The sequence below is a fragment of the Trachypithecus francoisi genome, unplaced genomic scaffold (assembly GCF_009764315.1).
Source record: "Trachypithecus francoisi isolate TF-2019V2 unplaced genomic scaffold, Tfra_2.0 Lachesis_group5, whole genome shotgun sequence".
Taxonomy (NCBI): domain Eukaryota; kingdom Metazoa; phylum Chordata; class Mammalia; order Primates; family Cercopithecidae; genus Trachypithecus; species Trachypithecus francoisi.
Genome location: NW_022681470.1, coordinates 31,051,753 through 31,078,212, shown reverse-complemented (window position 1 = coordinate 31,078,212; position 26,460 = coordinate 31,051,753). Strand labels below are relative to the sequence as shown.

The 26,460-nt window shown below is 37.2% G+C and overlaps 1 protein-coding gene across 1 annotated transcript in view; it reads right to left on the bottom strand.

Moving 5' to 3' along the window:
• The window catches only part of RABGAP1L (RAB GTPase activating protein 1 like), a 799,508-nt gene that overhangs the window by 653,755 nt on the left and 119,293 nt on the right, over positions 1 to 26,460 (bottom strand). The window contains 3 exon segments of the mRNA XM_033198684.1: positions 5,413 to 5,554; positions 24,041 to 24,099; positions 24,102 to 24,206. Of these exon segments, the coding sequence (XP_033054575.1) occupies positions 5,413 to 5,554; positions 24,041 to 24,099; positions 24,102 to 24,206 (306 nt within the window).

Here is a 26,460-nt window from a genome sequence, read left to right as displayed (position 1 = left end):
ATATTATTCTCATGATAGTGAGTGAATTATCATGAGATCTGATGGTTTTATAAGAGGGCTCTTCCCTTTTCTCTCTCTCTCTCTCCTGTCGCCTTGTGAAGAAAGTACCTGCTTCCCCTTCTGCCATGATTGTAAATTTTCTGAGGCCTCCCCAGTCATGCAAAACTGTGAATCAATTAAACTTTCTTTGTTTATAAATTACCCAATTTTGGGTAGTACCCTTACAGTAGTGCGAGAACAGACTAATACAGATGGCTACCAGAGGCTGGGAATAGTAGCGATGGGTTGAGAGGGGGAGGTGGGGATGGTTAATAGGTACAAAAAAAATTGAAAGAATGAGTAAGACCTAGTATTTGACAGCACAACAGGATGACTATAGTCAATAACAACTTAATTGTACAATTTAAAATAACTTTAAAAGTATAACTGGATTGTGTATAACTCAAAGGATAAATGCTTGAGAGAACAAACACTCCATTCTCCATGACGTGCTTATTTCACACTGCATGCCTTTACCAAAACACCTCATGTACCCCATAAATACATACACCTACTATCTGTCCACAAAAATTAAAATTAAAAAAAATTTAGGCCGGGCGCGGTGGCTCAAGCCTGTAATCCCAGCACTTTGGGAGGCCGAGACGGGCAGATCACGAGGTCAGGAGATCAAGACCATCCTGGCTAACACGGTGAAACTTTGTCTCTACTAAAAATACAAAAAACTAGCCGGGCGAGGTGGCGGGCACCTGTAGTCCCAGCTACTCGGGAGGCTGAGGCAGGAGAATGGCGTGAACCCGGAAGGCAGAGCTTGCAGTGAGCTGAGATCCGGCCACTGCACTCCAGTCCGGGCCACAGAGCGAGACTCCACCTCAAAAAAAAAAAAAAAAAAAAAAAAAAAATTTAAAGAAACAAAGAAGGTGATTATATAATAAAAGGTCAATTCAGCAAGAAACTATAATAATTGTAAATATATGCACTCAACATCAAAGTACCTATATATAAAGCAGATATTAATAGATCTGAAGTGACATACATTCTGCAATACAAAAATAGTAAGAGATTTCAACAACCCACTTTCAGCAGTGGACAGATCATCCAGACAGAATATCAATAAAGGAACATCAGACTTAAAGTACACTCTAGGCTAAATAATATATGAGACATTCCATCTAACAACCGCACAATATACATTCTCCTCAACTGTATATGAAACATTCTCTAGAACAGATCATATGTTAGGCCACAAAACAAGTCTTAACAAATTTAAGAAGACTGAAACAGAATCAAGTATCTTTTTCAACCACAATAGTATAAAACTACAAATTAATAACAGAAAAAACTTTGGAAAATTCACAAATAATGGAAAATAACATGCTCCTGAACACCAAGGAGACGTGTCAACTGATACAACAGAAACACAAAGAATCATAAAATACTGTTATAGTTCATTATATTCAGTTAAACAACCTAAAAGACATGAATAATTCCTTGACACATACAACATACCAAGATTATCAAGAAATAGAAAATCTGAACCAACCAATAATGAGTAATAACACTGAATCAATAATAAACAGTCTCTCAACAAAAAAAGAAAGCCCAGGACCTGATGGCTCCATTGCTGAATTTTACCAAAGACTGAAAGATGAATTAATACCAACTGTTCTCAAACTTTTCCAAAAAATTCAAGAGAACAGAGTAATTCCAATCTCATTTTGTGAGGCCAGCATTACACTAATACCAAAGCCAGACACAGACAAGGACACTACAAAAATGGAAAACTACAGGCCAATATTTCTGAAGAACACAGATGCAAAAAACCTCAGCAGAACACTAGAAAACCAAACTCAACAGCACATTAAAAAGATTATTCATCGTGATCAAGTGGGATTCATCCAGGAGATGCAAGAATGAGTTAACATATGCAAATCTGTAAATGTAATGCATCTCATGAACAGAATGAAGGACAAAAACCATACGATAATTTCAACTGATACAGAAGAAGCATTTGACATAATTCAACATCCTTTCATGGGAAAAACTCTCAATACATTAACTATAGAATGGATATACCTCAATAAAATAAGGCCACATATGACAAACCCACAGTTAACATTACACTCAGTGACGAAAGGTTAAAACTTTTCCTCTAAGATTCAGAACAAGACAAGGATGCCTACTCTTGCCGCTACTATTCAAAATGAGAAGAGAAAGAAATAAAAGGCATACAAACTGGAGAAGAAATCAAATTGTCCTGGTTTGCAGATGACATGATCTTATTTATAGCAAACCCTAAAGACTCCATAAAAAAAACTGTTAGCGGCCGGGCGCGGTGGCTCAAGTCTGTAATCCCAGCACTTTGGGAGGCCGAGACGGGTGGATCACGAGGTCAGGAGATCGAGACCATCCTGGCTAACACAGTGAAACCCCGTCTCTACTAAGAAATACAAAAAACTAGCCAGACGAGGTGGCGGGCGCCTGTAGTCCCAGCTACTCAGGAGGCTGAGGCAGGAGCATGGCATGGACCCGGGAGGCGGAGTTTGCAGTGAGCCGAGATCCGGCCACTGCACTCCAGCCTGGGCGACAGAGCGAGACTCCGCCTCAAAAAAAAAAAAAAAAAAAAAAAACTGTTAGCATTAATACATAAATTCAGTAAAGTTGTAGGATACAAAAATCAGTAGCATTCCTACAGAGTAACAGCAAACTATCTAAAAACTAACTTTTTAAATCCCATTTACAATAGCTACAAAAGATAAATACTTAGAAATAAATTTAACCCATGAGGTGAAAGGTCTCTCCACTGAAAACTATAAAACATCGATGACAGAAATTTAAGATACAAGTAAATGGATTGATATACTGTGTACATGGATTGGAAGAATTAATATGTTTAAAATGTCTATACTACTCAAAGCAATCTACAGATCACAACGCAATCCCTAACAAAATTCCAAAGACATTCTTCATAGTAACAGAAAAAAAAAAATCCTACATTTCATACAGAGCCAAAAGGATCCCAAATAGGTGAAGCAATCTTGAACAAAAAGAACAAAGCTGGAAGCATTACACTATCTGACTTCAAAATCTACTGCAATGCTAAAGTAACCAAAACAACATGAGATCAGCATGAAAAATAGGCATATAGACCAATGGGATAAAGAGAACAGAAATAATTCCATGTGTTTAGAGCCAACTGACATTCAACAAAGGTGCCAAGAACATACAATGGGGAAAGAACAGTCTCTTCAAATAAATGGTTTTGAAAAAACTGGATATCCACAACATGCAGAAGAATGAAATTAGAGATTAGACTTTTATCTCACACCACCATACATAAAAACAAACTAAAAATGGATTAAAGACTTAAACTACTAGAAAAAAACAAAGGGGACCAGCTCCATGACACTGGTTTGGGCAATGATTTTTTGGATACAACCCCAAAAGCATAAGCAACAAAAGCAAAAATAGATAAATGGGATTTCGTCAAACTAAAAAACATGTGCAAAACAAAAGAAACAATCAACAGTATGGAAGGGCAACCTACAGAACGGGAGAAAATATTTACAAATCACATATCTCATAACAGATACGCAATATATGTATATGTGTATATATGTTTAGGTACGTATATTGCCTGTATACATATATACATACATACATATATACACATATATATGTGAAATTCGCATAACTCAATAGCAAAAAAAAAAAAAAATTTCTTTAAAGGGACAGGGGACCTAAAAGACATTTCTCAAAAGAAGACATGCAAATGACTAACAGGTGTTCACGTATCAATGTAGATGAAACAAAATGCTCAAAAAACATTATGCTAAGTGAAAGAAGCCAGACACAAAAAGTCACATTTTGCATGATTCCATTTATATGAATTATGCAAAATAAGTAAAGCCACAGAGATAGAAAGCAGATTAGTGGCTGCCAGGGGGAAGGGAAAGGGGAGAACAGGGAGTGACTGCTTAATGGGTATAATATTTCCTCTTGGATGACGAAAATGTTTAAGAACTAGATAGAGGTGATGATTGCCCAAAATTGTGAATGTACTAAAATGCCACTGAATTGTCCATGTTTAAATAGTTAATTTCATGTTATGTGAATTTTACCTTAGTTTTAAAAGTGAATTGTTTTTATGTTTTAATCAACTGGCTAACTTGACAGAATAATGTCACAGTTACAAGTACAAATTTTAAAGTCAGATAGCCTGGACTCAGATCTCAGCTTTGACACTTTGAACTGAGTAAGCTTAGCAAGTGATTATGCTCTCTCTGTCTCAGTTTCTCATCCTTAAAACCAAGTTAATAAGAGTATTCACAGGATTGTAAGACTCAAATAAGGTAACATATTTGCAATACTTGGAATGTTCTTAGAATATAGTAATCACTAAATAAATAAGAGCTAAAAATAATTATGTTTATGGTAATCAAAGAAAAAAATAGTTTCATACAGAAGAAAGACTGAGAATTCTAAGATGCTTTTTTCGACGATAATAAAAATCAAGAAATTTACTATTAATAAACCATACCCTAGAAGCACATGATACAAAGTCTTAAAGTAAACATCTGTCATTTAGTTCTAGTTTCTATAAAAAGAGTATTGAGCACAGAGCCAAACGATGTGTGCCTTTTGTGAGGTCAGTTATCTCTCAGCAGCAACCAAGTAGCAAATAGAGTAGATACCGCACTATTTCAAAAAAAAGTAGTGGTAAGGGGTGCAGCAACAGCAAAAAACAAGAACTGAATAATGTCAAATGAGAAATAGGACATGACATAACAAACATAAAAATTCTAAAATCACATGAGATCATTTGAAACTTCTCATTAGACACTTCAAAAATAATTGAGACCAGGTGCAGTGGCTCACGCCTGTAATTCCAGAACTTTGGGAGGCTGAGGTGGGCAGAGTACTTGAGGTCAGGAGTTCGAGACAAGCCTGGCCAACACGGCGAAACCCTGTCTCTACTAAAAATACAAAAAAATTAGCCAAGCGTGGTGGCACACACCTGTATCCAGCTACTCAGGAGGCTGAGGCAGGAGAATTGTTTGAACCCGGGAGGCAGAGGTTGCAGTGAGCCGAGGTTTTCCACTGCACTCCAACCTGGGTGACAGGGGAGACTTCATCTCAAAAAAATAAAAAATAAAAATAATTGAAATAAAATAGAAAACAACAATAGCCAAGTGATGCTGTCAAATTTAAATAGTTGCATAAGTGGCACTGGGGACTATGCAACTTAGGAACCAAATGAACCAAATTCTTTTCTGCATCTTGTAGAATCTAGCCTAAGGGTAAGAGAGGTTAGGAATAACCTCCACTTCTCCCCACAACACACACACCTCCTTAGAAGATTGTAAGTAAAGCAGCTATATAGCCAGAAGAAACTGAGTAAGTCCAACTTCTTACCCTCTTCTGCTTCATCATCCTGGGGTGACATTGGACCCCCTCCACTAGTAGGAGTGACTGGTTCCTCCTTGTCAGACTCTCGCTGTAGACTCACCACCTCATATATTGCATCTCCAGCATTGGTATGGCCTTTTCCCTCAGACTGAGAAAAATATAACAGCATATCTAAGTATTAGAAATTTGAAGGAAACATTGGCAGATAGTATTGAAAGATATTATTTTAAATAGTTCATTCAAAAGAGCTGCAATGAAGAATGGCATGTTGTGTTTGATCTCCAGCATGTCTGAGATTCTGAAAACTTTTAAGGTGCATTGTCCTTCACAGGATATTCTAAATTTATGTTCCTCTAGTATTATTTTTAACTAATACAATGAAACCTACTCATTATTTTTGGAGAGCTCAATTTCTTTTCATCAGAAAAACCTGAGACACCACAGGTTCTAGGACAGACAGATAAGCAAGTGATGCTAGACTCTTAACTGGCTACGTTACACAAAACTAAAGTATATAGCTCAAAGAATTTTTACAACTGTATACAGTTGGGCAACCACACCCATACCAATATGCCTTCCTGTACTATACCCATCCATGACAGGTAGCCACAGATATAGCTGTTATATTTTTTGTTAAAGATATATTTGTTATAGCCAGGCGCGGTGGCTCAAGCCTGTAATCCCAGCACTTTGGGAGGCCGAGACAGGCGGATCACGAGGTCAGGAGATCGAGACCATCCTGGCTAACATGGTGAAACCCCGTCTCTACTAAAAATACAAAAAACTAGCCGGGCGAGGTGGCGGGCGCCTGTAGTCCCAGCTACTAGGGAGCCTGAGGCAGGAGAATGGCGTAAACCCGGGAGGCGGAGCTTGCAGTGAGCTGAGATCCGGCCACTGCACTCCAGCCTGGGCGACAGAGCGAGACTCCGTCTCAAAAAAATAAATAAATAAATAAATAAAAAGATATATTTGTTATATGTATAAAAATATATGCGTGGGTTACATATAAAAGTATGGATTTAATTTGCTAATCAAATTATAAATTATATATATTAGCAAATCAAATCCAGTTTTATACATATACATAAAACAATTTCAAATAAATATTTATTCAAATATATTTCAAATCAAATATATATAAACCAAATTACAAATTTTATACATACACACATACAAAATACATCACAACCAATAGGATTTAGTTGGGGAATGCCAAGCTGGTTCAACACTGGAAAAAATCAATCAGCATAATCCACTATATTAATAGACTAAAGAAGAAAGACCATATGTTCATATCAATTAATGTCATATCAAAATAAAGTGCATTTGAGAAAATTCAGCATTCATTCATGTCAAAAATGTTCACTAAACAAGTAATACAAGGATGCTTCCTCAACCTAATAAAGAGTATCTAAGAAAAATCTACAAGTAATACTACGTTTAAAGGTGAAAGGCTGAATAATTTCCCCCTGAGATGGAGGAAAAAGGAAGAATGTCCACTGCCACCATTCTCATTCAACAGCCCATGGAAGTCCTGTCCAGTGCATTACAGCAAGAAAAAGTATACAGATTAGAAATAAAACTGTTCTTATTTACAAGCAATATAACTGTCTTTCTCAGAAGTTGACAAACATTTTGTATAAACAATTCAACTCTGCTGTTGTAGTACAAAATTCTACAATAGTGGTAAAATATTTCATCTGCACTTAAGTTTCCTATACAAGCAGAATCTGAACTACTCTGATCTCATATAGAATCTAAATATTGCACCTAAAAACTGAGTTTCAAATAAAGTATATTTTTATTTAAAAACACTATTTGTTCCCAATATTCACATATTTTAGATAACTAAAAAATCAATCTGTATTTGTAAAGAAAATTGCCTGGTTCATATTAGCATTCATTACAGCTTAGCAACATGTAAAGAGGAGCTCAATAAATGTGGGTTGGCTAAGTCACATTACAAAGATTCATCACATTTATGCAAATAAACTCTAAAACCTTTTTCAATATGGCATGCCATCATCAACTATTAAATACAAAGTACAATATGCTGATAGCTCTAAAAATTCTCTAAAGTTACAAGTCTCAACAGTGGCTATAAATGAGGAAACCAGATCTGAGGCTTTTTATATTTTAAACACTAATGCTTAATCCTTAGGGCAGGATTTAGGAATCTGGATTTTTTTTTTTTAAGGGTCACAAGTTATTCTGATGCAAAGCTGAACTGAGAACTATTGCCTACACGACCTGTTATTTTCAAAAAGAATGTCTATATAAAACACATAACAGAATCAAATATTCTCAGTAAGCTACAGATACATAAAATCACATGAAAAAAATACATTTCCAAGCAGCTTCTATTTACCTCTGCAGAGGTGACAGTAAAGACGCCAAAGGTAATCAGAAGCACTAAGTTAAAAAAAAAAAAAAAAAAAGTCCCCAACAGATTATTTTCTCACAACTTTAGAAGTACTCCACAATCTTGTTAATTTTCACCTTTCTGCAATTAGAATAGTTATTCTTATTATTCAGTTACTTTTGGTTATTTACTGACTGATCATACTTCGATTTAAATAAGTTTAAACCAATATGCATCTTCAAATAGGAATTTTCTTTCATGCTTTTTTAACTCTGATAGTTGATTAAAAGTTTTGTCTCCAACTAAAAGGAATGTCAAGGCACTCAAAAGTAAAGAAGAGATTTGGAGGAGAGGGCAAGAAAACATTTGATATTTTAATATCAAACCCACACTTAGCACAGATCAAAAAAGTAGCTTACTTCCCTGTATTGAAAGTCAAGTCACAGAAACTTCTGAGAACAGCTAAACTCCTGTCCTGACCTGGAGCCTATCCTTTTCTTATAGGTAAGCCTCTTCCCTCCAAACTATCTCTTGTCTGAAAACAAAAAACAGTAAGTTGGCATGCAGAAAACAGATTTGTCAAGAGAAAAGTTTCTGTTCCCCCTTAACTCTTCACCCGAAGTACTATTTCATGTATTTTTACCATTATAGCTCCTCTCAATTCATTCTAACTTTCCTTCCTCTCTTGTTTCTTGAGACCTCTCTCTTTTCTGAATCCAAATTGTGTCCCAAGCCACACAAAAAGCAAGTAAAGTATTTAGAAAAATGCTCAGCACACAGGAAGTGCTACACAAGTGTTATTTCTTGTTATCGTTTTGTGCTGTTGATGTAACACTACGAAGCATGAGAGAGTCTAACCTATAGTACGATACACAAGTAATGCTCAGGAATAATGAAGCAGCAAAAGTAGCTTCTGTGTCCTAGTCTAGCACTACTCTGGAAATTCTGCAAAAATAATTACTATGGTAATAACAATAAGGATAGCAAGAATTCAATCCTAACAACAATCCAAGCTTGTCCATATCTTAGAACTTTTTCATTAGTTGTTCCTTTGAAAGGTCTTTCCCGGGATCTTTATATTGACAGTGGCAGGAGGCAGACAAATTCTAGGCAGACAGGGGCAGGTCCCCAGTGAAACCCCACCTTCAAGCCAAAAGACAGTTTAAAGCCTGAAAGCCAAGCTACAAGTCAAATCCGCAAACTGGACTGAGAATGTCTTCCCATTTGGCACATTTTCCTCTGATTGATCCCCAGCCTTCACCTATTTTAGATATACCTACCCTTCCCTAATTGACTTTTTACACTGTCATGCCCAACTTTGAGTAGTGCTTTTGTTTTAATCTTTTTGCATACTCACAAATCAATCAGCATACACTCCCCAATCTGAGCCCATAAAAGCCCCAGACCCAGCCACAATGGGATAGAAGCCACATGACTTTGGGTAGGGGACCACCCTTGCGTCCCCTCTCTGCTGAGATCTGTTTCGTTCCTAAATTAAATTCTCCACCTTCCTCACTCTTCGATTCTCAGCGTCATCCTATTCTTCTTGGACATGGCACAAGAACTCAGGACCCACTGAAAGTGGGTACACAGAAGGCTGTAACATTGTGGCCCTCTGCCCTCTGCTGGCAGAGGGCAGCTGCCCCACACAACAGAAAGCAGCAGTGGGGCTGAGCCAGGCTGCAGCCATAGGCCAAAGTGGGGCAAGGGTCTGAAAGAGCTGTTAACACATCACCATCCGTTCCAGATGGCAGCGTGTTAACAGCTCTTTCAGCCCCTTGAGCCAATTAACATGCTGTAACACCCCCTCAGGGGCTTCGGAGTCATGGTACCCCTGCCTGGGTGCCACCACATTCCTCCATCTGGACATCAGAGACCATCACAGGAGTGGTTTGAGACACACCTAGTCCAGCAACAAGCACTGCACAAAGCCTGCTTCTGTGTCGGCACTTGGAACAACTGGTCAGACCACATACTTGCTCGCTCACACCCCACCTCCAACCAGGGGTTGAACACACAGTTGCAATGGCCACGGGATTCGTGACAAATTGCAGGCCAGGCATGAACTGGCAGGCCAAGTGGATGGGGCATCTCCTGTGGTGAAACCAGGCCCAGCAAGGCCCAGACAGGGGCATTACCAGCCAGAGGTCTCTGACTGGCAAAGTGACCAAGAAAAATCCTGCATCACTATGGTGAGTTCCTTCTTGTCATTCAGTTCTCAGACCATTCATTCATTCATTCATTTGAGATGGAGTTTCGCTCTGTCGCCCAGGCTGGAGTGCAGTGGCACCATCTTGGCTCACTGCAACCTCTTCCTCCCAGGTTCAATCAATTCTCTGTCTCAACCTCCTGAGTAGCTGGGATTACAGGTGCCCAGCACCATGCCCAGCTAATTTTTGTATTTTTAGTAGAGGGGTTTCACCCACTTGGCCTCCCAAAGTGCTAGGAATACAGGCATAAGCCACCAGGCCTGGCTTCAAGTGTTTTAAAGCTTGAACATTTCACAGCCTTCCCAAAATCAAACTTCAGTTTCAAAACCGTGTTCCTTGGCACCTTGCTTTTTTTTTTTTTTTTTTTTTTTTGAGGCAGTTTTGCTCTTGTTGCCCGGGCTGGAGTACAATGGTGCAATCTTGGCTCACCGCAACCTCTGCCCACCGACTTCAAGGGATTCTCCTGCCTCAGCCTCCCAAGTAGCTGGGATTACAGGCATGCGCCACCACAACCTGCTAATTTTGTATTTTTAGTAGAGATGGGGTTTCTCCAGGTTGGCCAGGCTGGTCTCGAACTCCCGACCTCAGGCAATCCACCGGCCTTGGCCTCCCAAAGTGCTGGGATTACAGGCATGAGCCACTATTCCCAGCCACCACTTGGCTTTTCAAATACTTCAGGGGGCCCTGAAGTGTCCAGCAAATGAGAGGTAAACAGGATTATTTGACATGTTTAGGTACACGAGATTGCCAAAATGATGTTCAATCTTCTTTAGGTCGTATTTTTGTGAATAATGCTAATATAAGTTCAAAAATCATATGGGATTTCTAAAATTCTAATGTCTAAGTATATGCTGTCAACCATAATTAATGTTAAGTTATCATAAACCACAGAAATAACCACACTTCTTTGTTAATTGTGTTTGTAACTGTAACTACCCTGGATATTTTGCTATTCACAGACAATTGTTGTCTTATTTTAATCCTTTTCAAAAGATGGTTTATAATAAGCCATAGAAACTTTAACAGTTGCTCTCAAACACAGACTTCTAATAACTTTGGAGACTGTAACATTTTAATAAATGAAAATGTACAGGACTCACGAAGAGCTGAAATTTCATGAATATCAAGCAAATCAAGAGTTAACTAAATGCACTGAACTCATAAAGCTGAAGAAACCTTTTTGACTTTTGCTTGGAATACTGTTAATCCAAGCTTTGTTTCTCAGAGTCAAGGAAACTTATTTTGAACTATTTATGGCCTTCAATAATTGAGTAAGGTATATTCCTATGATCAAGATTTGGAGCATGTTTGTTTCTCTCTGTCTGGTTCCGCCAGAATTTGGAAACCATCTGTGAGTCTTCTTATGGCAATATAGTTGTTTGCATCAGTGTGGTAAGAATTCATTTTTCTTTCACAACTGAACACAATTGGAGAAAGTGGTTACTTTACTGAGACTGAGTCAATCTCAACTTGCAGAGTCCATAAAAGCCCAGTGGGAAACTGGCCTCCTACCCTTGTCTACACAGTTCCTGTACAGAGTTTATGACTTGTGGTCAGTAAAGAATGTCACTTTCTAATAGGTCCAGAAGCTCCAAGTTTATCTTGGGACCCTAAGAGGAGAGAATCACCCAACTCACAGGTGTTTGAAGATACAAACCCATGATTGGGCTCAGCTTTAAAAGGTCTTATCTGAAATTCCTTGTGGAACAAACTTCCATCAAAGTCAATCCAAAAGGCCTATGTAGAAATAATTATTCTTGATGTACTTTATGTAAATAATCAGGCCAAGTATAAAAGTAAAGTCTATTTTGCAAACCACTCAGTCCTATGATGATTGGTTTTTTAACAACATGAGGACTAGACAGAGAGAAATCATGTTTCAAAACTTATATTTGCCATTAAATTCTAAACTCACTAGTTGTTTTTAAGTTTTTTGCCTACATTTTAGACTAACCCTGCTTGTTCCCGTAAACCACCCAGCAATTTCCGGCTGCAGCTCAGAAACAACAAAAGGTATGGGTAATGTAAAAGTCTGGATCAGGTCGGGCGCGGTGGCTTCCGCCTGTAATCCCAGCACTTTGGGAGGCCGAGGTGGGCGGATCACGAGGTCAGGAGATTAAGACCACCCTGGCTAACACGGTGAAACCGCGTCTCTACTAAAAATACAAAAAATTAGCCAGGCATGGTGGCGGGCACCTGTAGTCCCAGCTACTCAGGAGGCTGAGGGCAGGAACCCGGGAGGCGGAGCTTGCAATGAGCCAAGATTGCACCACTGCACTCCAGCCTGGGCCACAGAGCCAGACTCTGCCTCAAAAAAAAAAAAAAAAAAAAAAAAAAAAAAAAGTCTGGATCAATATTCTAGTTCAACAAAGTAATAAAAACCATTTTTAAAATCCAGCTAGGCACAGTGGCTTATGCCTATAATCCTACCACTTTGGGAGGCCAAGGCGAGAAGATCTCTTGACACTAGGAATTCAAGACAAGCCTAAGCAAAATACCAAGACCCTGTCCCTACAAAAATAATTTTTAAAAAATTAGGTGGCTGTGGTAGCTCATGCCTGTTGTCCTAGCTATTTGGGAGGCTAAGGTGGGATCATCACTTGTGCCCTGGAGTTTGAAGTTACAGTGAATTATGATTGTGCCACTGCATTCCAGGCTGGGTGACACAGTGAGACCCTGCACTCTCTTAAAAAAAATCATAAAGCTGAAGAATACAATCACTGAATTTAAAAATTTTTTAACAGCATGCTTCAACAGCAGACTTGGCCAAGCAGAAGAATAAAAAAATCAGTGAATTCAAAGATGAGTCATTTAAAAGTAGCCAGTTAGAGAAGCAAAAACAAATAAACAAAAAAAGAGTGAAGGAAGTCTACAGGATATCTGGAACACCATCAAGCAAAACAACATAAGCATTCCAGAAATATGCGAAGGAAAAGAGACAGATAAAGAGACTGAAAAATCTATATAAAGAAATAATGGCTGACAAGATCCCAAATTTAAGAAAAGAAGAGGACAGCCAAATTTATGAGACCCAAAGATTTCCAAACAGGTTGAAAAGTCTACACCAGGACATAGTATAATTAAATTGTCAAAAGTCAAAGACAGAGAATTATGAAAACGGCAGGAGAAAAGCACCTTGTCACATACAAAAGAGCCCTTGTAAGACTGTAAGTGGATTCCTCAGCAGATACCTTGCAGGGCAGGAAAGAGTGGAATAATACAGTCAATATATTGGAAAAAAAAAAAAACCCTCAACCAAGAATACTATACCTGGCAAAGCTGTACAGTAGAAATGAAAGAGAGAGACTTTCCTCAACAAACAAAAACTAAAGGAGTTCATCATCACTAAGATCTGCCTTATAAGAAATGCCAAAGATCTTCAAGTTGAAATGAAAGGATACTAATTAACAATGTAAAACATATGAATGTATAAAACTCACTGGTAAAAACAAATAGATAGTCAAAATCAGAATTCTCTAATATTCTTGTGGTGGTATGTATCTCACTTTCAACTTTAGTATAAAAGTTAAAAACAAACATATTAAAAATGATTATAGGTAAAATAATTTTAATGGGCACACAATATTAAAAGCTGTAACATCAATAACCTAAAATATGAGAGATGGGGGAGTAAAAGTGTAGAATTTCTGTATGCAACCACAGTTGAGTTGTTACTGGCTTAAAATAAGATGTAATAATTATATTTTATGTAAGCCTCATGGTAATTACAAAGCAAAATCATGTAGTAGATACATAAAAGATTAATAGAAAGAAATAAAAGCCTACCATCACAAAAAGTCAACAAATATAAAGAAAGACAGCAAAAGAGAAAGAAAGGAATGAAGGAACTACAAACCATTTAAAAAATTAACAAGGCCGGGCGCGGTGGCTCAAGCCTGTAATCCCAGTACTTTGGGAGGCCGAGACGAGCAGATCATGAGGTCAGGAGATCGAGACCATCCTGGCTAACACGGTGAAACCCCGTCTTTACTAAAAAATACAAAAAAGTAGCCAGGCGTGGTGGCGGGTGCCTGTAGTCCCAGCTACTTGGGAGGCTGAGGCAGGAGAATGGCGTGAACCCGGGAGGCAGAGCTTGCAGTGAGCTGAGATCCGGCTACTGCACTCCAGCCTGGGCGACAGAGCAAGACTCCGTCTCAAAAAAAAAAAAAAAAAAATTAACAAAATGACAATAAGTCCTTACCTACCAATAATTAAAGGTAAAAGGATTATTCGATCAAAAGATATAGAGTAGGCTGGGTGCTATGGCTCACACCCATAAGCGCAGCACTTTGAGAGGCTGAGGCAGGCAGATTACTTGAGGTCAGGAGTTCAAGACCAGTCTGGCCAATACAGTGAAACCCTGTCTATAATCAAAATGCAAAAATTTGCTAGGTGTGGTGGTGTGCACCTGTAATCCCAGCTACTCGTGGGGCTAACGTAGGAGAATCACTTGAATCCAGGAGATGGAGACTACAATGAGCCAAGGTCACGTCACCAGTGCACTCCAACCTGTGCAACAGAGTAAGACTCCTTCTCAAAACAAAAACAGAAAGGTATAGAGTGACTAAATGGATACAAAATTAAGATCCACGAATATGCTACCTACAAGAGACTCACTTTAGCTTTGAGAACACACAGGCTGAAAATGAAGAGATGGAAAAACATATTCCATGCAAATGGTAACCAGTAGAGAACAGGGTGGCTATATTTATATCAGACAAACTAGATTTTAAGTCAAAAATTGTCAGAAGAGACAAAGAAGATCATTATATAATGAAAGAGGGGTCAATTCATCAAGAAGATTTAACTATTATAAATAGTAATACAGCTAACATCAAGGCACCTCATTATAAAGCAAGCATTAAGAGAACTGTAAGGAGAAATAAATGACAATATAAAAATAGAGGGGACTTTATTATGCCACTTGTGACAGTAGATAGATCATGCAGGCAGAAAATCATAAGGAATCAACAGATTTGAACAACACTATAGAAAAAACGGACCTAACAGACATATAAAGAACATCCTATCCAACAGCAGCAAAATACACATTCTTGTCACACACACACATATTTAGAATAAATGTCAAGACACACAAAAAAAAGTCTTAAATTCAAGAAAATTAAAATCATATCATGTATCTTTGATCACAAACATATAAAACGAGAAATGAAAACAGAGGGAAAAATGGAAAATTCAGATATATAGAAAGTAAAGAACACACTTCTAAGCAATCAGTGGGTCAAAAGAAAATTTAAAATATATCTAAGAAAAAACAAAATGGAAATACAACATATCAAAACTTATGGGATAAAGCAAAAGAAGTTCTAAGTGGGAAAGTTTATATTGATAAATGTCTACATTATGAGGAAAAAAAAAAAAGACCTCAAACAACTTAACTTTACATCTCAGCAAACTAGGGGAAAAAGCTGGACCCAAATTAGCATACGGAAAAAACAGTAAAGACTAGAGTAAAAATAAATGAAATAGAGAATAGTAAAACAACAGAAAAATGGACAAAACTAAAAGCTGGTTTTTTGGAAAGATAAAACTTGACAAAACTTTAGCTAGAATAACCCAGAAAAAAAGAAAGAAGACTCAAATAAATAAAATTACAAATGAAAGAAGAGGCATTATTACTGATACCACAGAAATACAACAGATCATAAGAGACTATTATGAACACCTATATGCCAACAAAATGGATAACCTGGAATAATAAATAAATTCCTGGAAACATACGACCTACCAAGATGAAATAATGAAGAAACAGAAAATCTGAACAGACCAATAAAGAATAAGAAGACTGAATCAGCAATAAAAAGTCTCCCAGCAAAGGAAAGTCCAGGACCTGATGGTTTTACTACTGAATTTCACCAAACATTTAATGCCAATCCTTCACAAACTCCTCCAAAAAAAACTGGGGAGGAGGAAATACTTGCAAATTCATTTCATGGGGCCAGCATTACCCTGATACCAAAGCCAGACAAAGACATCACAAGAAAACTATAAGCCAATAATCCAAATGAACACAGGTGCAAAAGTTCCCAGCAAAACACTAGCAAGCTGAAATCAACAGCACAGTAAAAAGATCATACAACATGATCAAATGGTATTCATCCCTGGGATGCAAGATGATTCACCATACACAAATCAATAAATGTGATAAGCCACATTAATAAAACATAAAAATCATATGACCTTCTCAATAGATTCAGAAAAAAGACAAAATTCAACAACCTTTCATGATAAAAATGCCCAATAAATTGGGTATAGAAGGAAAGTACCCCCAAAAATAAGAAAGGCCATATATGACAAACCCACAGCTAACATCATTCTCACAGGTGAACAGTAACAAGGGTGCCCACTCTCACCACTTCTATTCAACACAGTACTGAAAGTCCTAGCAGGAGCAACTGGGCAAGATAAGGCATCTAAATTGGAAATGAAAAAGTTAAATTGTTTGTTGATGACATGATCCTATTACATGGAAAATTCTGATGACTCCACCAAAAAAAACTGTTAGAACAAACAAATTTAGTAAAGTTACAGGGTACAAACTCAACATTCAAAATTTGCTTGTATTTCTATATAAAATCAACAAACTATCTGAAAAATAAATGTAAAAAAAAATCCCATTTACAGTAGCATACCAACAAAAAATCCCTTAGACATAAATTTAACCAAGGCAGTGAAAGATCCATACACTGAAAACTATAAGACATCGGCTGGGCATGGTGGCTCATGCCTATAATCCTAGCACTTTGGGAGGCCAAGGCAGGCAGATCACCTGAGGTCAGGACTTCAAGACAAGTCTGGCCAACATAAAAAACCTGTCTCTACTGAAAGTACAAAATTAGCCAGGCATGGTGGCTGGCACCTATAATCCCAGCTACTCAGGAGACTAAAGCAGGAGAATAGCTTGAACCTGGGAGGTGAAGGTTGCAGTGAGTCGAGATCACAGCACTCTACTCCAGCCTGGGCGAAAAGAGCAAGACTCCGTCACAAAACAAAACAAAACAACAAAAAACAAAACTGTAAGACACTGATGAAGGAAACTGAAAATGACACAAATAGATGGAAAGATATCTCATGTTCATGAATTGAAAAAATATTGTTGAAATGTCCATACTATCCAAAGAAATCTATAGATTCAATGTGATCCTATCAAAATCCCAATGGCATTTTTCACAATCCTAAAATTCATATAGAACCCAAATATCCATAGCAATCTTGGAAAATAAAACAAAACAAAGCTGGAGGCATCACACTTCCTTATTTCTATATATTACAAAGCTTTAATAATCAAAACAATAGTATATTGGCATAAAAACACACAGACCAATGAGACAAAACTGAGAGCCCAGAAGTAAGCCTACACATATGTAGTTCTGTAATAAATGATTTTGGGAAAACTAGATATTCATCTGCAAAAGAATTAAAATTGGACTCCAATCTTTTATCTTTCACAAATATTAACTCAAAATAGACAAAAAGACTTAAATTTAAGACCTGATACCATAAAACTCCTAGGATAAAATACAGTGGAAAAATTCCTTTACACTGGTCTTGGTAATTATTTTTTGAATATGACCCCAAAAGCATAGGCCAAAAAAAGCATAAACAAGTACAACTACAGGAAACTAAAAGGCTTCTATATAGCAAAGGAAATATTCAACAAGATGAAAAGGCAACTTATGGAAGGGGGAAAATATGTGCAAACATATATCTGATAAGGGGTGTGTGTGTGGGGGTGTGTGTGTGTGTGTGTCATACAGTTCAATGGCAAAAAAAAGAAAAAAATCAAATACTCTAATTAGAAAATGGACAAAAAACTGGAATAGACAGTTTTCCAAGGAAGACATACAAATCACCAACAGATACATGATATGGTGCTCAATATCACTAATCTTCAAAGAAATAAATGCAAGTCAAAACCACAATGAGATATTACCTCACACCCATTAGAATGGTTATTGTTAAAAAGACAAGAAATATGGCCAGGCACAGTGGCTCATGCCTATAATCTCAACACTTTGGGAGGCCAAGATAGGAGGATCAGCTGAGCCCAGAAGTTTGAAACCAGCCTGGGCAACATAATGAGACCCCATCAGAGAAAAAAAAAAAAAGACAAGAAATAACAAATGTTGGTGAGAACAGAACCCTTGCACACTGACACTAGGAATGTAAACTGGTACAGCCAGTATGAAAAACAGTACAAAGATTCCTCAAAAAATATAAAATAGAGCTACCACATAATCTAGCTATCACACTGCTGGGTATATATCTGAAGGAAACAAAGTCAGTATCTTGAGATATCTGCACTCCATGTTCATTGCAACATTATTCACTAGACATGGAAATGTGTCTGTCAATGAATGAATGAAAATATATACACATACATGCACATAATGGAATATGACTCAGCCATAAAGAAGAAGAAAATTCTATCATTTGCAGTAACATGGGTAAAGGTGGAAAGCATTATGCTAAGTAAAAAAAAGCTAGACTAGGAAGACTACTGTATGATCTCATTTTTAACTAGTCTAAAAAAGTTAAACTCATAGAAAGAGAGTAGAATGGTGGTTGCCAGGAGAAGGGTTTGGGGGAAAAAGTGAGATGCTGATCAAAGGGTAAAAACTTTCAGTTATAAGATGAATATGGTCCATGGTGGCTATAGTTAACAATATTGTATTGTGTACTTGAAATCTGCTAACACAGTAGTAGATCTTAAGTGTTCTCCACACACACACAAAAAGGTAACTTACATGAGGTGACAGATGTGTTAACTAGATTTTGGTAATCATTTCACTATATATATGTATCAAATCATTGCATTGTACACCTTAAGTCTATTCCACTTTGTCAATTATACCCTGAGATGAAAAATTCATGAACTAGGTAGAGATAAATTAAAGTATGTGTAAAACCTTTATACTAAAAGTGACATAACTGCTGAGATAAATTAAAGAAGAGCTAAATAAAAGAAATGATATTCCATGAGATAGGCCATGTTTATTGAAGACTCACTCTTTTTAAGACAGCAACTCTTAGAGGACAGGTGCAGTTGCTCACTCCTGTAATCCCAACACTTTGGGAGACCGAGGAGAGAGGAACACTTGAAGTCAGGAATTCGAGACCAGCTTGGCCAACATGGCAAAACCCTGTCTCTACTAAAAACACAAAAATTAGCCAGGCATGGTGGTGGGTATCTGTAAGTCCAGCTACTTGGGAGGCTGAGGCAGAAGAATCACTGGAACCTGGGAGGCAGAGGTTGCAGTTAGCTGGGATGGTGCCCTGCACTCCAGCCTGGGCGACAGGTTGAGACTTCATGTCAAAAAAAAAAAGCAACTCTTCCCAAAATCATATACATATTCCAAGCATTCTCAGTCAAAATCTGGGAATGCATTTTTCTTTTTTTTATTATTATTTTTTAGAGATGGGGTGTCACTCTGTGGCCCAGGCTGGAGTGCAAGTGACATGATCACGGCTGACTGAAGCCTCAAACTCCTGGGCTCAAGCAATCCTCCCACCTCAGCCTCCTGAGTAGCTGGGACTACAGGTGTGCACCACCACACTTGGATAATTTTATTTTACTTTTTTTACAAAGTGAGTCTTGCTATGTTGCCAACGCTGGTCTCAAACTCCTAGCCTCAAGTGATTCTCCTGCCTCAACTTCCCAAAGTCCTGGGATTACCAGTGAGAGCCACTGCATCCAGCCTGGGCATGCATTTTTCTACAAACTGACAAACTCATCCTAAAATTCAGATGGAAATGCAAAGAACCTGCAACAAATAAAACAACTTTAAGAATGAGAAAGGTTGGGAAGCTTACAACACAGACTTTATTACATAATATAAAGTTGTAATGATCAAGACTGTGTGGTACTCACAGAGAAATCAATGGAAGAGAAATAGTGTCCCAGAAACAGACTTATACATCTACAGTCAATTAATTTTAGACAAACTAATTCTATGGATAACAGAGTCTTTCCAACAAATGATGCTGAAACAACTGTATACCCATATGAGACAGGTGTGGGAAGATGACCTCAAGCCTTCATGCCATACATAAAAATTAACAGAAAATGGATAATAGGCCGAAACTATAAAGTCTCTACAGGAAAATATAAAGAACATCTTCACAACCTTGGGGTAGGTAAAAGTTCCTTACATAGGACACAAAAAAAACCAAAATAATAAAATAAAATATTAATATGACTTCATCAAAAGGTAAAATTTCAGTTCTTCAAAAGACATTAAGAAAATAAAAAGGCAAGCCACTGTCAGGAAGAAACTATTTGAAATATGCGTATCTGACAAAAGAAAATATATTCAGAAAATATAAAGAACTCCTGCAACTCAGTAAGACAAACAAAAAGTGGACAAAAATTTTAGATAGACATTTTATAAAGAAGAAATATGAATGATTAATAAGCACAAGAAAAAAATGCTCAAAATCATTACTCAATGTGAAATACAAATTGACATTGCAATGAGATACATCTACACACCCCTACGAATAGCTACAATTTAAAAGACAATACTAAACACAATTTAAAAGGCTGGCAAGGATTAGGAGAAATTGGGAAACACATATACTGCTGGAGGGAAAATAAAGTGGTCAAGCACTGTGGAACACAGTTTGGCAGTTTCTACTTACTATACCACACAGCAATTCCAAAAGAAATGTTATCAGCCCAAAAGAAATGAAAATCTATGTACACAGAAAGACATAGGAGCTTTAACTACACTAACCAAAAACAGAAGCAACTCAAATTTACAACAGATGATCTAATAAATTATGGCACATCCATACAAAGGAATAACATTCAGCAATAAAAAGATTAACAACTGACATACAACATGGATGGATTTCAAAAGCATTGTTACACAAACAAAGCTTTTACATAAAAGAAGCGTATGATTCCAGTTACTGTATATCTAATCTACAATGACAGAAAGCACATCAGTGGTTGCCTGAGGCTGAGGGTGGGAAAGATTAGCTGCAAGGACACGATGGAACTTTTAAGAGTGAGGGATCTTAATTTTGGTGGTGGTTATTCATATGTATAAATTTGTCATCAAAATGTACTGTTAAATGGGTGCATTTTACTGTATGCTAACCACCTCAATAAAGTTGATTTAGAAAAGAACTCTGAAGTAGACTGCAAAGTTTCATATGCCCAGGGGCCTACTTGCCTTTCATCACCAACTATTGTGCTTCCCAGTCTTTCTGGTTGTCTGGGCATTTATACTTGGTGTTTCCTACTTACACCTAATTAATGTCTACTCCCATTAGACCTCGGGTCAAGGTGAGAGGTGAAGCCGGCTGGGTTTCTGGGTCCAGTGGGAACTTGGAGAACTTTTCTGTCTAGCTAAAGGAGTGTAAATGCACCAGTCAGCAATCTGTGTCTAGCTAAAGGTTTGTGAACGCACCAATCAGCACTCTGTAGAAACGCACCAATCAGTGCTCTGTCTAGCTAAAGGTTTGTAAACACACCAATCAGCACTCTGTAAAAATATACCAATCAGTGCTCTGTATCTAGCTAAAGGCTTGTAAACGCACCAATCAGCACTCTGTAAAAACGGACCAATCGGCACTCTGTAAAATGGACCAATCAGCAGGATGTGGGCGGGGACAATTAAGAGAATAAAAGCTGGCCACTTAAGCCAGCAGCGGCAACCCGGGTCCCCTTGCACACTGTGGGAGCTTTGTTCTTTCGCTCTTCGCAATAAGTCTTGCTGCTGCTCACTCTTTGGGTCCACACTACCTTCATGAACTGTAACACTCACTGTGAAGGTCTGCAGCTTCACTCCTGAAGCCAGCGAGACCACAAACCCACAAGGCAGTACAAACAACTCCAGCCGCGCCACTTTTAAGAGCTGTAACACTCACTGCAAAGCTCTGCGGCTTCACTCCTGAAGTAAGTGATACCACGAACCCACCGGAAGGAAGAAACTCCGGACACATCTGAATATCTGAAGGAACAAACTCCGGACACACCATCTTTAAGAACTGTAACACTCACCACAAGGGTCCGCAGCTTCATTCTTGAAGTCAGCGAGACCAAGAACTCACCAGATGGAACAAATTCCGGGCACAAAAGGACTTTCTCTAGTTTACTTTCCCAGCCTCTAGTTTCTGTCCTCTTGTTAAGTGCTCTCCTTGCTCCCAGTAAATGGACAATGAATGAAATGAAATGCCATTTGGCCCTGAGTGGACACTAAACAGGAACAAAGCAGATTTTCATACATCCCCACTGCCCACACATAAAATCCTGCTATATTTAAGAGAAGAAAGCTGCCAAGAAAAAACAGTTGGGGAACAGGGCATCTCATCTACTTTGGTGTTGCCCCCAGGAGTCTGGTCTAATCCTGTCTGGGTAGAGGACAAGTTCTGGTTTCATTCAATAAGTCCAACACTCTCAGAATGAAAGAAAAAGTTCTAGGTGTCTAAATCACTTAGAACTGAAATCAGTGCATTCTCTCTATTTCTTTAAAGTAGTAATGGCCTAGACCCAGATTTTCAAAGGTTACTTTGAATTGCATTAGGTAATCACCTAATTCATTCTCTCTACTAATGTTGTATAGTGTAGACCAACATCTCCAGATTACCATCAACCACCTCAAACCAACCCACTCTCTGGAGTTGTAGAAAGAAGCTAGTATGGCCTTACAGCAGCATACTCTGGTTTAAGGTAAGGAGTTGTAGTCTCAGGTCTTGCAATAATTACTCACATGAATTTTAACAACTAGTTTAACTTCTCTCTCTCTCTCTCTGGAGACAGACAGTCAAAAGTACTAGAACTGGGAAAACCTAACTTCTTCTCAGATCTCTAGGAAGTATAATTTACATTATAATGTATAATGTATCATCATTAGAAGAATGACAACTTTCTATACAGTTCCAGCTCCTTTATTCACGATTATGCAACTATGAATAATTATTTTGCTCAAAATGAAGAATTATTGGATAGTCATAACAACTAAGCTATTTTTTTGCAAAAGGAAGGACAGAAGGATGGGGAGGAAGGAAGACAGAGAAAAAAAATCTCATAATAAAATATTAAAAGATGCTCAGGAGACTGAAGTTTGAATATTGCTCATATAACCTTCATTACAATATGCTATAAAAGCAGTTCACACAGTAATAAAAACTGAGTCAAATAACAGCCATAATAATTTTATGAAAGATTTTTTTAAAACCACAAGAATTTCCAAGTACATAGTATACGAAGCCAAAATGATCCATGGCAAGTTTTTATAATATGAAAATGGGTAAGAGGCTTCTATATTTGTTCCCTGTGCTGGTGCCTTCTTTTATCACACAGCAGTTCACACATTATAGTATATGAAGCAGCAAGCATTTTAAAACTTGGGAGAACAGAAGTTACTAACAAAAACAGCATATAAAAGATGTTCAGTATTGTATAGAGCATTTTTATCCTGATTTTTTAAAAACTCACATGATTAGTATTCAAGTTATTTTTCATTATTATCTGCTTCCTTTGCTATAATACAAAAATTACATATTTTATCTACTAACACTGCCTAATTTGAGGATATCATAGAAACCATAATTTTGTTCATTTAATATTAAAATAATTTTATAACCTCACTGATGAGTCAAACAAGATGTTCAGGTAATATTGTCTATCTAATATTACAGGTAGAAATAACTATAGAAATTAGGTATTTCTTGGAAACATTTTCATTAAAATTTTATAAGCATATGATATTTCTGTGCACTGCCTTTCTGGCATTAAGTAATTGTTTATAAAGGGTAGAAAAGTTGTTTTATATACAGAGTCAATATTTCTGTTAAGAAGGTTCATACATTACAGGTTGCTAGGGGAAAGTATATAATTAAAGTAGCTGGGGTTTTTTAGCTAATATTACCTAGATGTGAATTTTTCAAACACTCTATTGGTTGACTTCAAATATCATTTGATTTATTTGAGGAATTGTATTGTTTTGCAACTTCAGGAATTATCTTGGCATTAAAAAAGTGTGGAAAGAAAAACGTATGTTACTATATGAAGAGAACAAAAAGGTCCTACCTGTTTCAATCTCATGAAGAAAGTCTCTGTGAAAGTCTTTCTGCTGAAATACCAAAATGCTCATTTGCAGGGTACACACGGACTACTGTCTCCAGGAGAAAGCGAACAGGCTCCACCACCTCTGTGACTACCATATCCACTGCCACAGTCATGTATACTCGCTTATCTGTAGTAGAAAGTTTCTGGGTTTTATGCTAGCTCTATTATTCCTTGACTATTTTAAACAAAGTTTCCTCACTTATGAAAGAATTAATGTTCTTTACAATTGTAATACCTTCTACGTTTATTTTTAAATGTTCTATTAACATTTTGATTAAATAAGTATGCAAGTATTCCAAGCATGTTTCTTAGGAACTAATAATCCTAAGTGTCTATTAATAAATTACCTGACAATTTTTCTTTTTTCATTCCCCAAATTAGGTCTTTAATATAAAAATAAATAGAATACAATAATAAAGCGTATCTTTTACTCTAAAACTATCTGATTTCCCAGAGAACCTCTAGAAAATCACAGAGATTTGTCCCTTCATCTTATAAAAAAAGATAACAGAAATTACTAGGTTTGTTTAATGAGTTGCACTGGAAGGACTGTCAAATCAAGAGAGACACTCAGCCTTCTCTATGTTAAACTTGCATACATAAAATGTGACTGAAAGCTGGGCGCAATGGTTTACAACTGTAAAAAACTTTGGGAAGCCAAAGCAGGAAGATTACTTGAGTCCAGGAGTTCGAGACCAGCCTGGGCAACATGGCGAAACCCCATCTCTACTAAAAATACAAAAAATTAGCTGGGCATGTTTGTGCACGTCTGTAGTCCCAGCTACTCAGGAAGCTGACGTGGGAGAATCACCTGAGCTCAGGAGGATGAGGCTATAGTGAGCCGTGATCGTACCACTGCACTCCAGTCTGGGCAACCAGAGTGAGACTCTTGTCTCAAAAAACACATGTCACTGATATAAATACTTCCATGCTGTATGCTTCAAGAAAAGTCTCCAGAGATTTTTCAGTACCCTCATTGTTGTAATACATATTAACCCTCAGGAAAATCATTAATCAAAGTTCCAAAGAAATAGTCCTGTGTAGTTTTCTCATATATATATATATATATTCATATGTGTGTATCAATATATATACACATATATCAGAGTCCTGACAAGTGCTTTTAGACAACGATATGTGTTATCAGCCAAAATTCTAGTTATGATTTGAAATGTTTACTAGGCCACAGCCTTCCTTTAATTTGAATCTAGAATCATCTAGGCCAGTGTCTGTAGGTTTTCTTCAGTTTCACTATGAGGGGTTGAAACATGAATTTCATTTTATTTTATTTTATTTACTCTGCTTGATATTCATTGAGGTTTTTGTTGTTTGTTTTGAGAGGAGTCTCACTCTGTTACCCAGGCTGGAGTACAATGGAGCGATCTTGGCTCACTGCAATCTCTGCCTCCAGGGCTCACGCAATTCTCCTGCCTCACTCAGCCTCTCAAGTAGCTGGGATTACAGGCGCCTGCCACAAGGCCCAGCTAATTTTCAAAATATTTTTGGTACAAACGGGGTTTCACCATGTTGGCCAGGCTGGTCTCAAACTCCTGACCTCAGGTGATCCACCCCCTCAGCCTCCCAAAGTGCTGAAATTACAAGCGTGAGCCACCACGCCTGGCCTCATTGAGGTTTTTGAATCTATGGCCTGGTCATTCCATACTATTTTGTAATTTCCTCATTCCTTTTTAAATATTTTTTAAAATTTATTTTCGCTACAATTTTTAGTTTTCTGTTAAAGGAAAGTCCAAATAACCAAGGCCACCATCAGAGGAAACCCTCAATAGTGTTTTTAAATATTATATAACATTCAGATTCATCAGCTACTTCTCTATTAATATTAAATTCAATAACAATTTTATTACATTCTTACTAATTACAGTCTTACTAAATACACCTCCCAGTTCAAGAGAAACTAAAATTTGTTAGACATTGTACTTGACATGGAGGACCTTAGAGAAAAGAGTAAGAATAACACAAGACAGAATATAACACTCAACTGAATCTTAGTGCAGTGGAAAGATCCAAGACTTTTCATCTCTCAGGGCCTAAACGTCTTCCATAAATATCTAACTTTATTTGATCACAAATTTTCTGAGTAATGTGTAATTTTAAGGACATCATTTAGAAATTTTAAAAATCTGGGCAACATTTTTGTGTGGCATATGAGATAATTTTAAATTTAAAACGTATACTTTGGACCAGAATATTATTATAATATACTATTATATAGTTTATTTTAATAGGATAAATTATAAATTTTATTTGTGGACCAAATGTATATTTTATTGCAAAATGAAACTAGGTGTTACATTAAAAACATAAAAACTATTTTTATAACTTGATATGCAAAATTCTTCTATTTTGTTCTTCAAAACTGT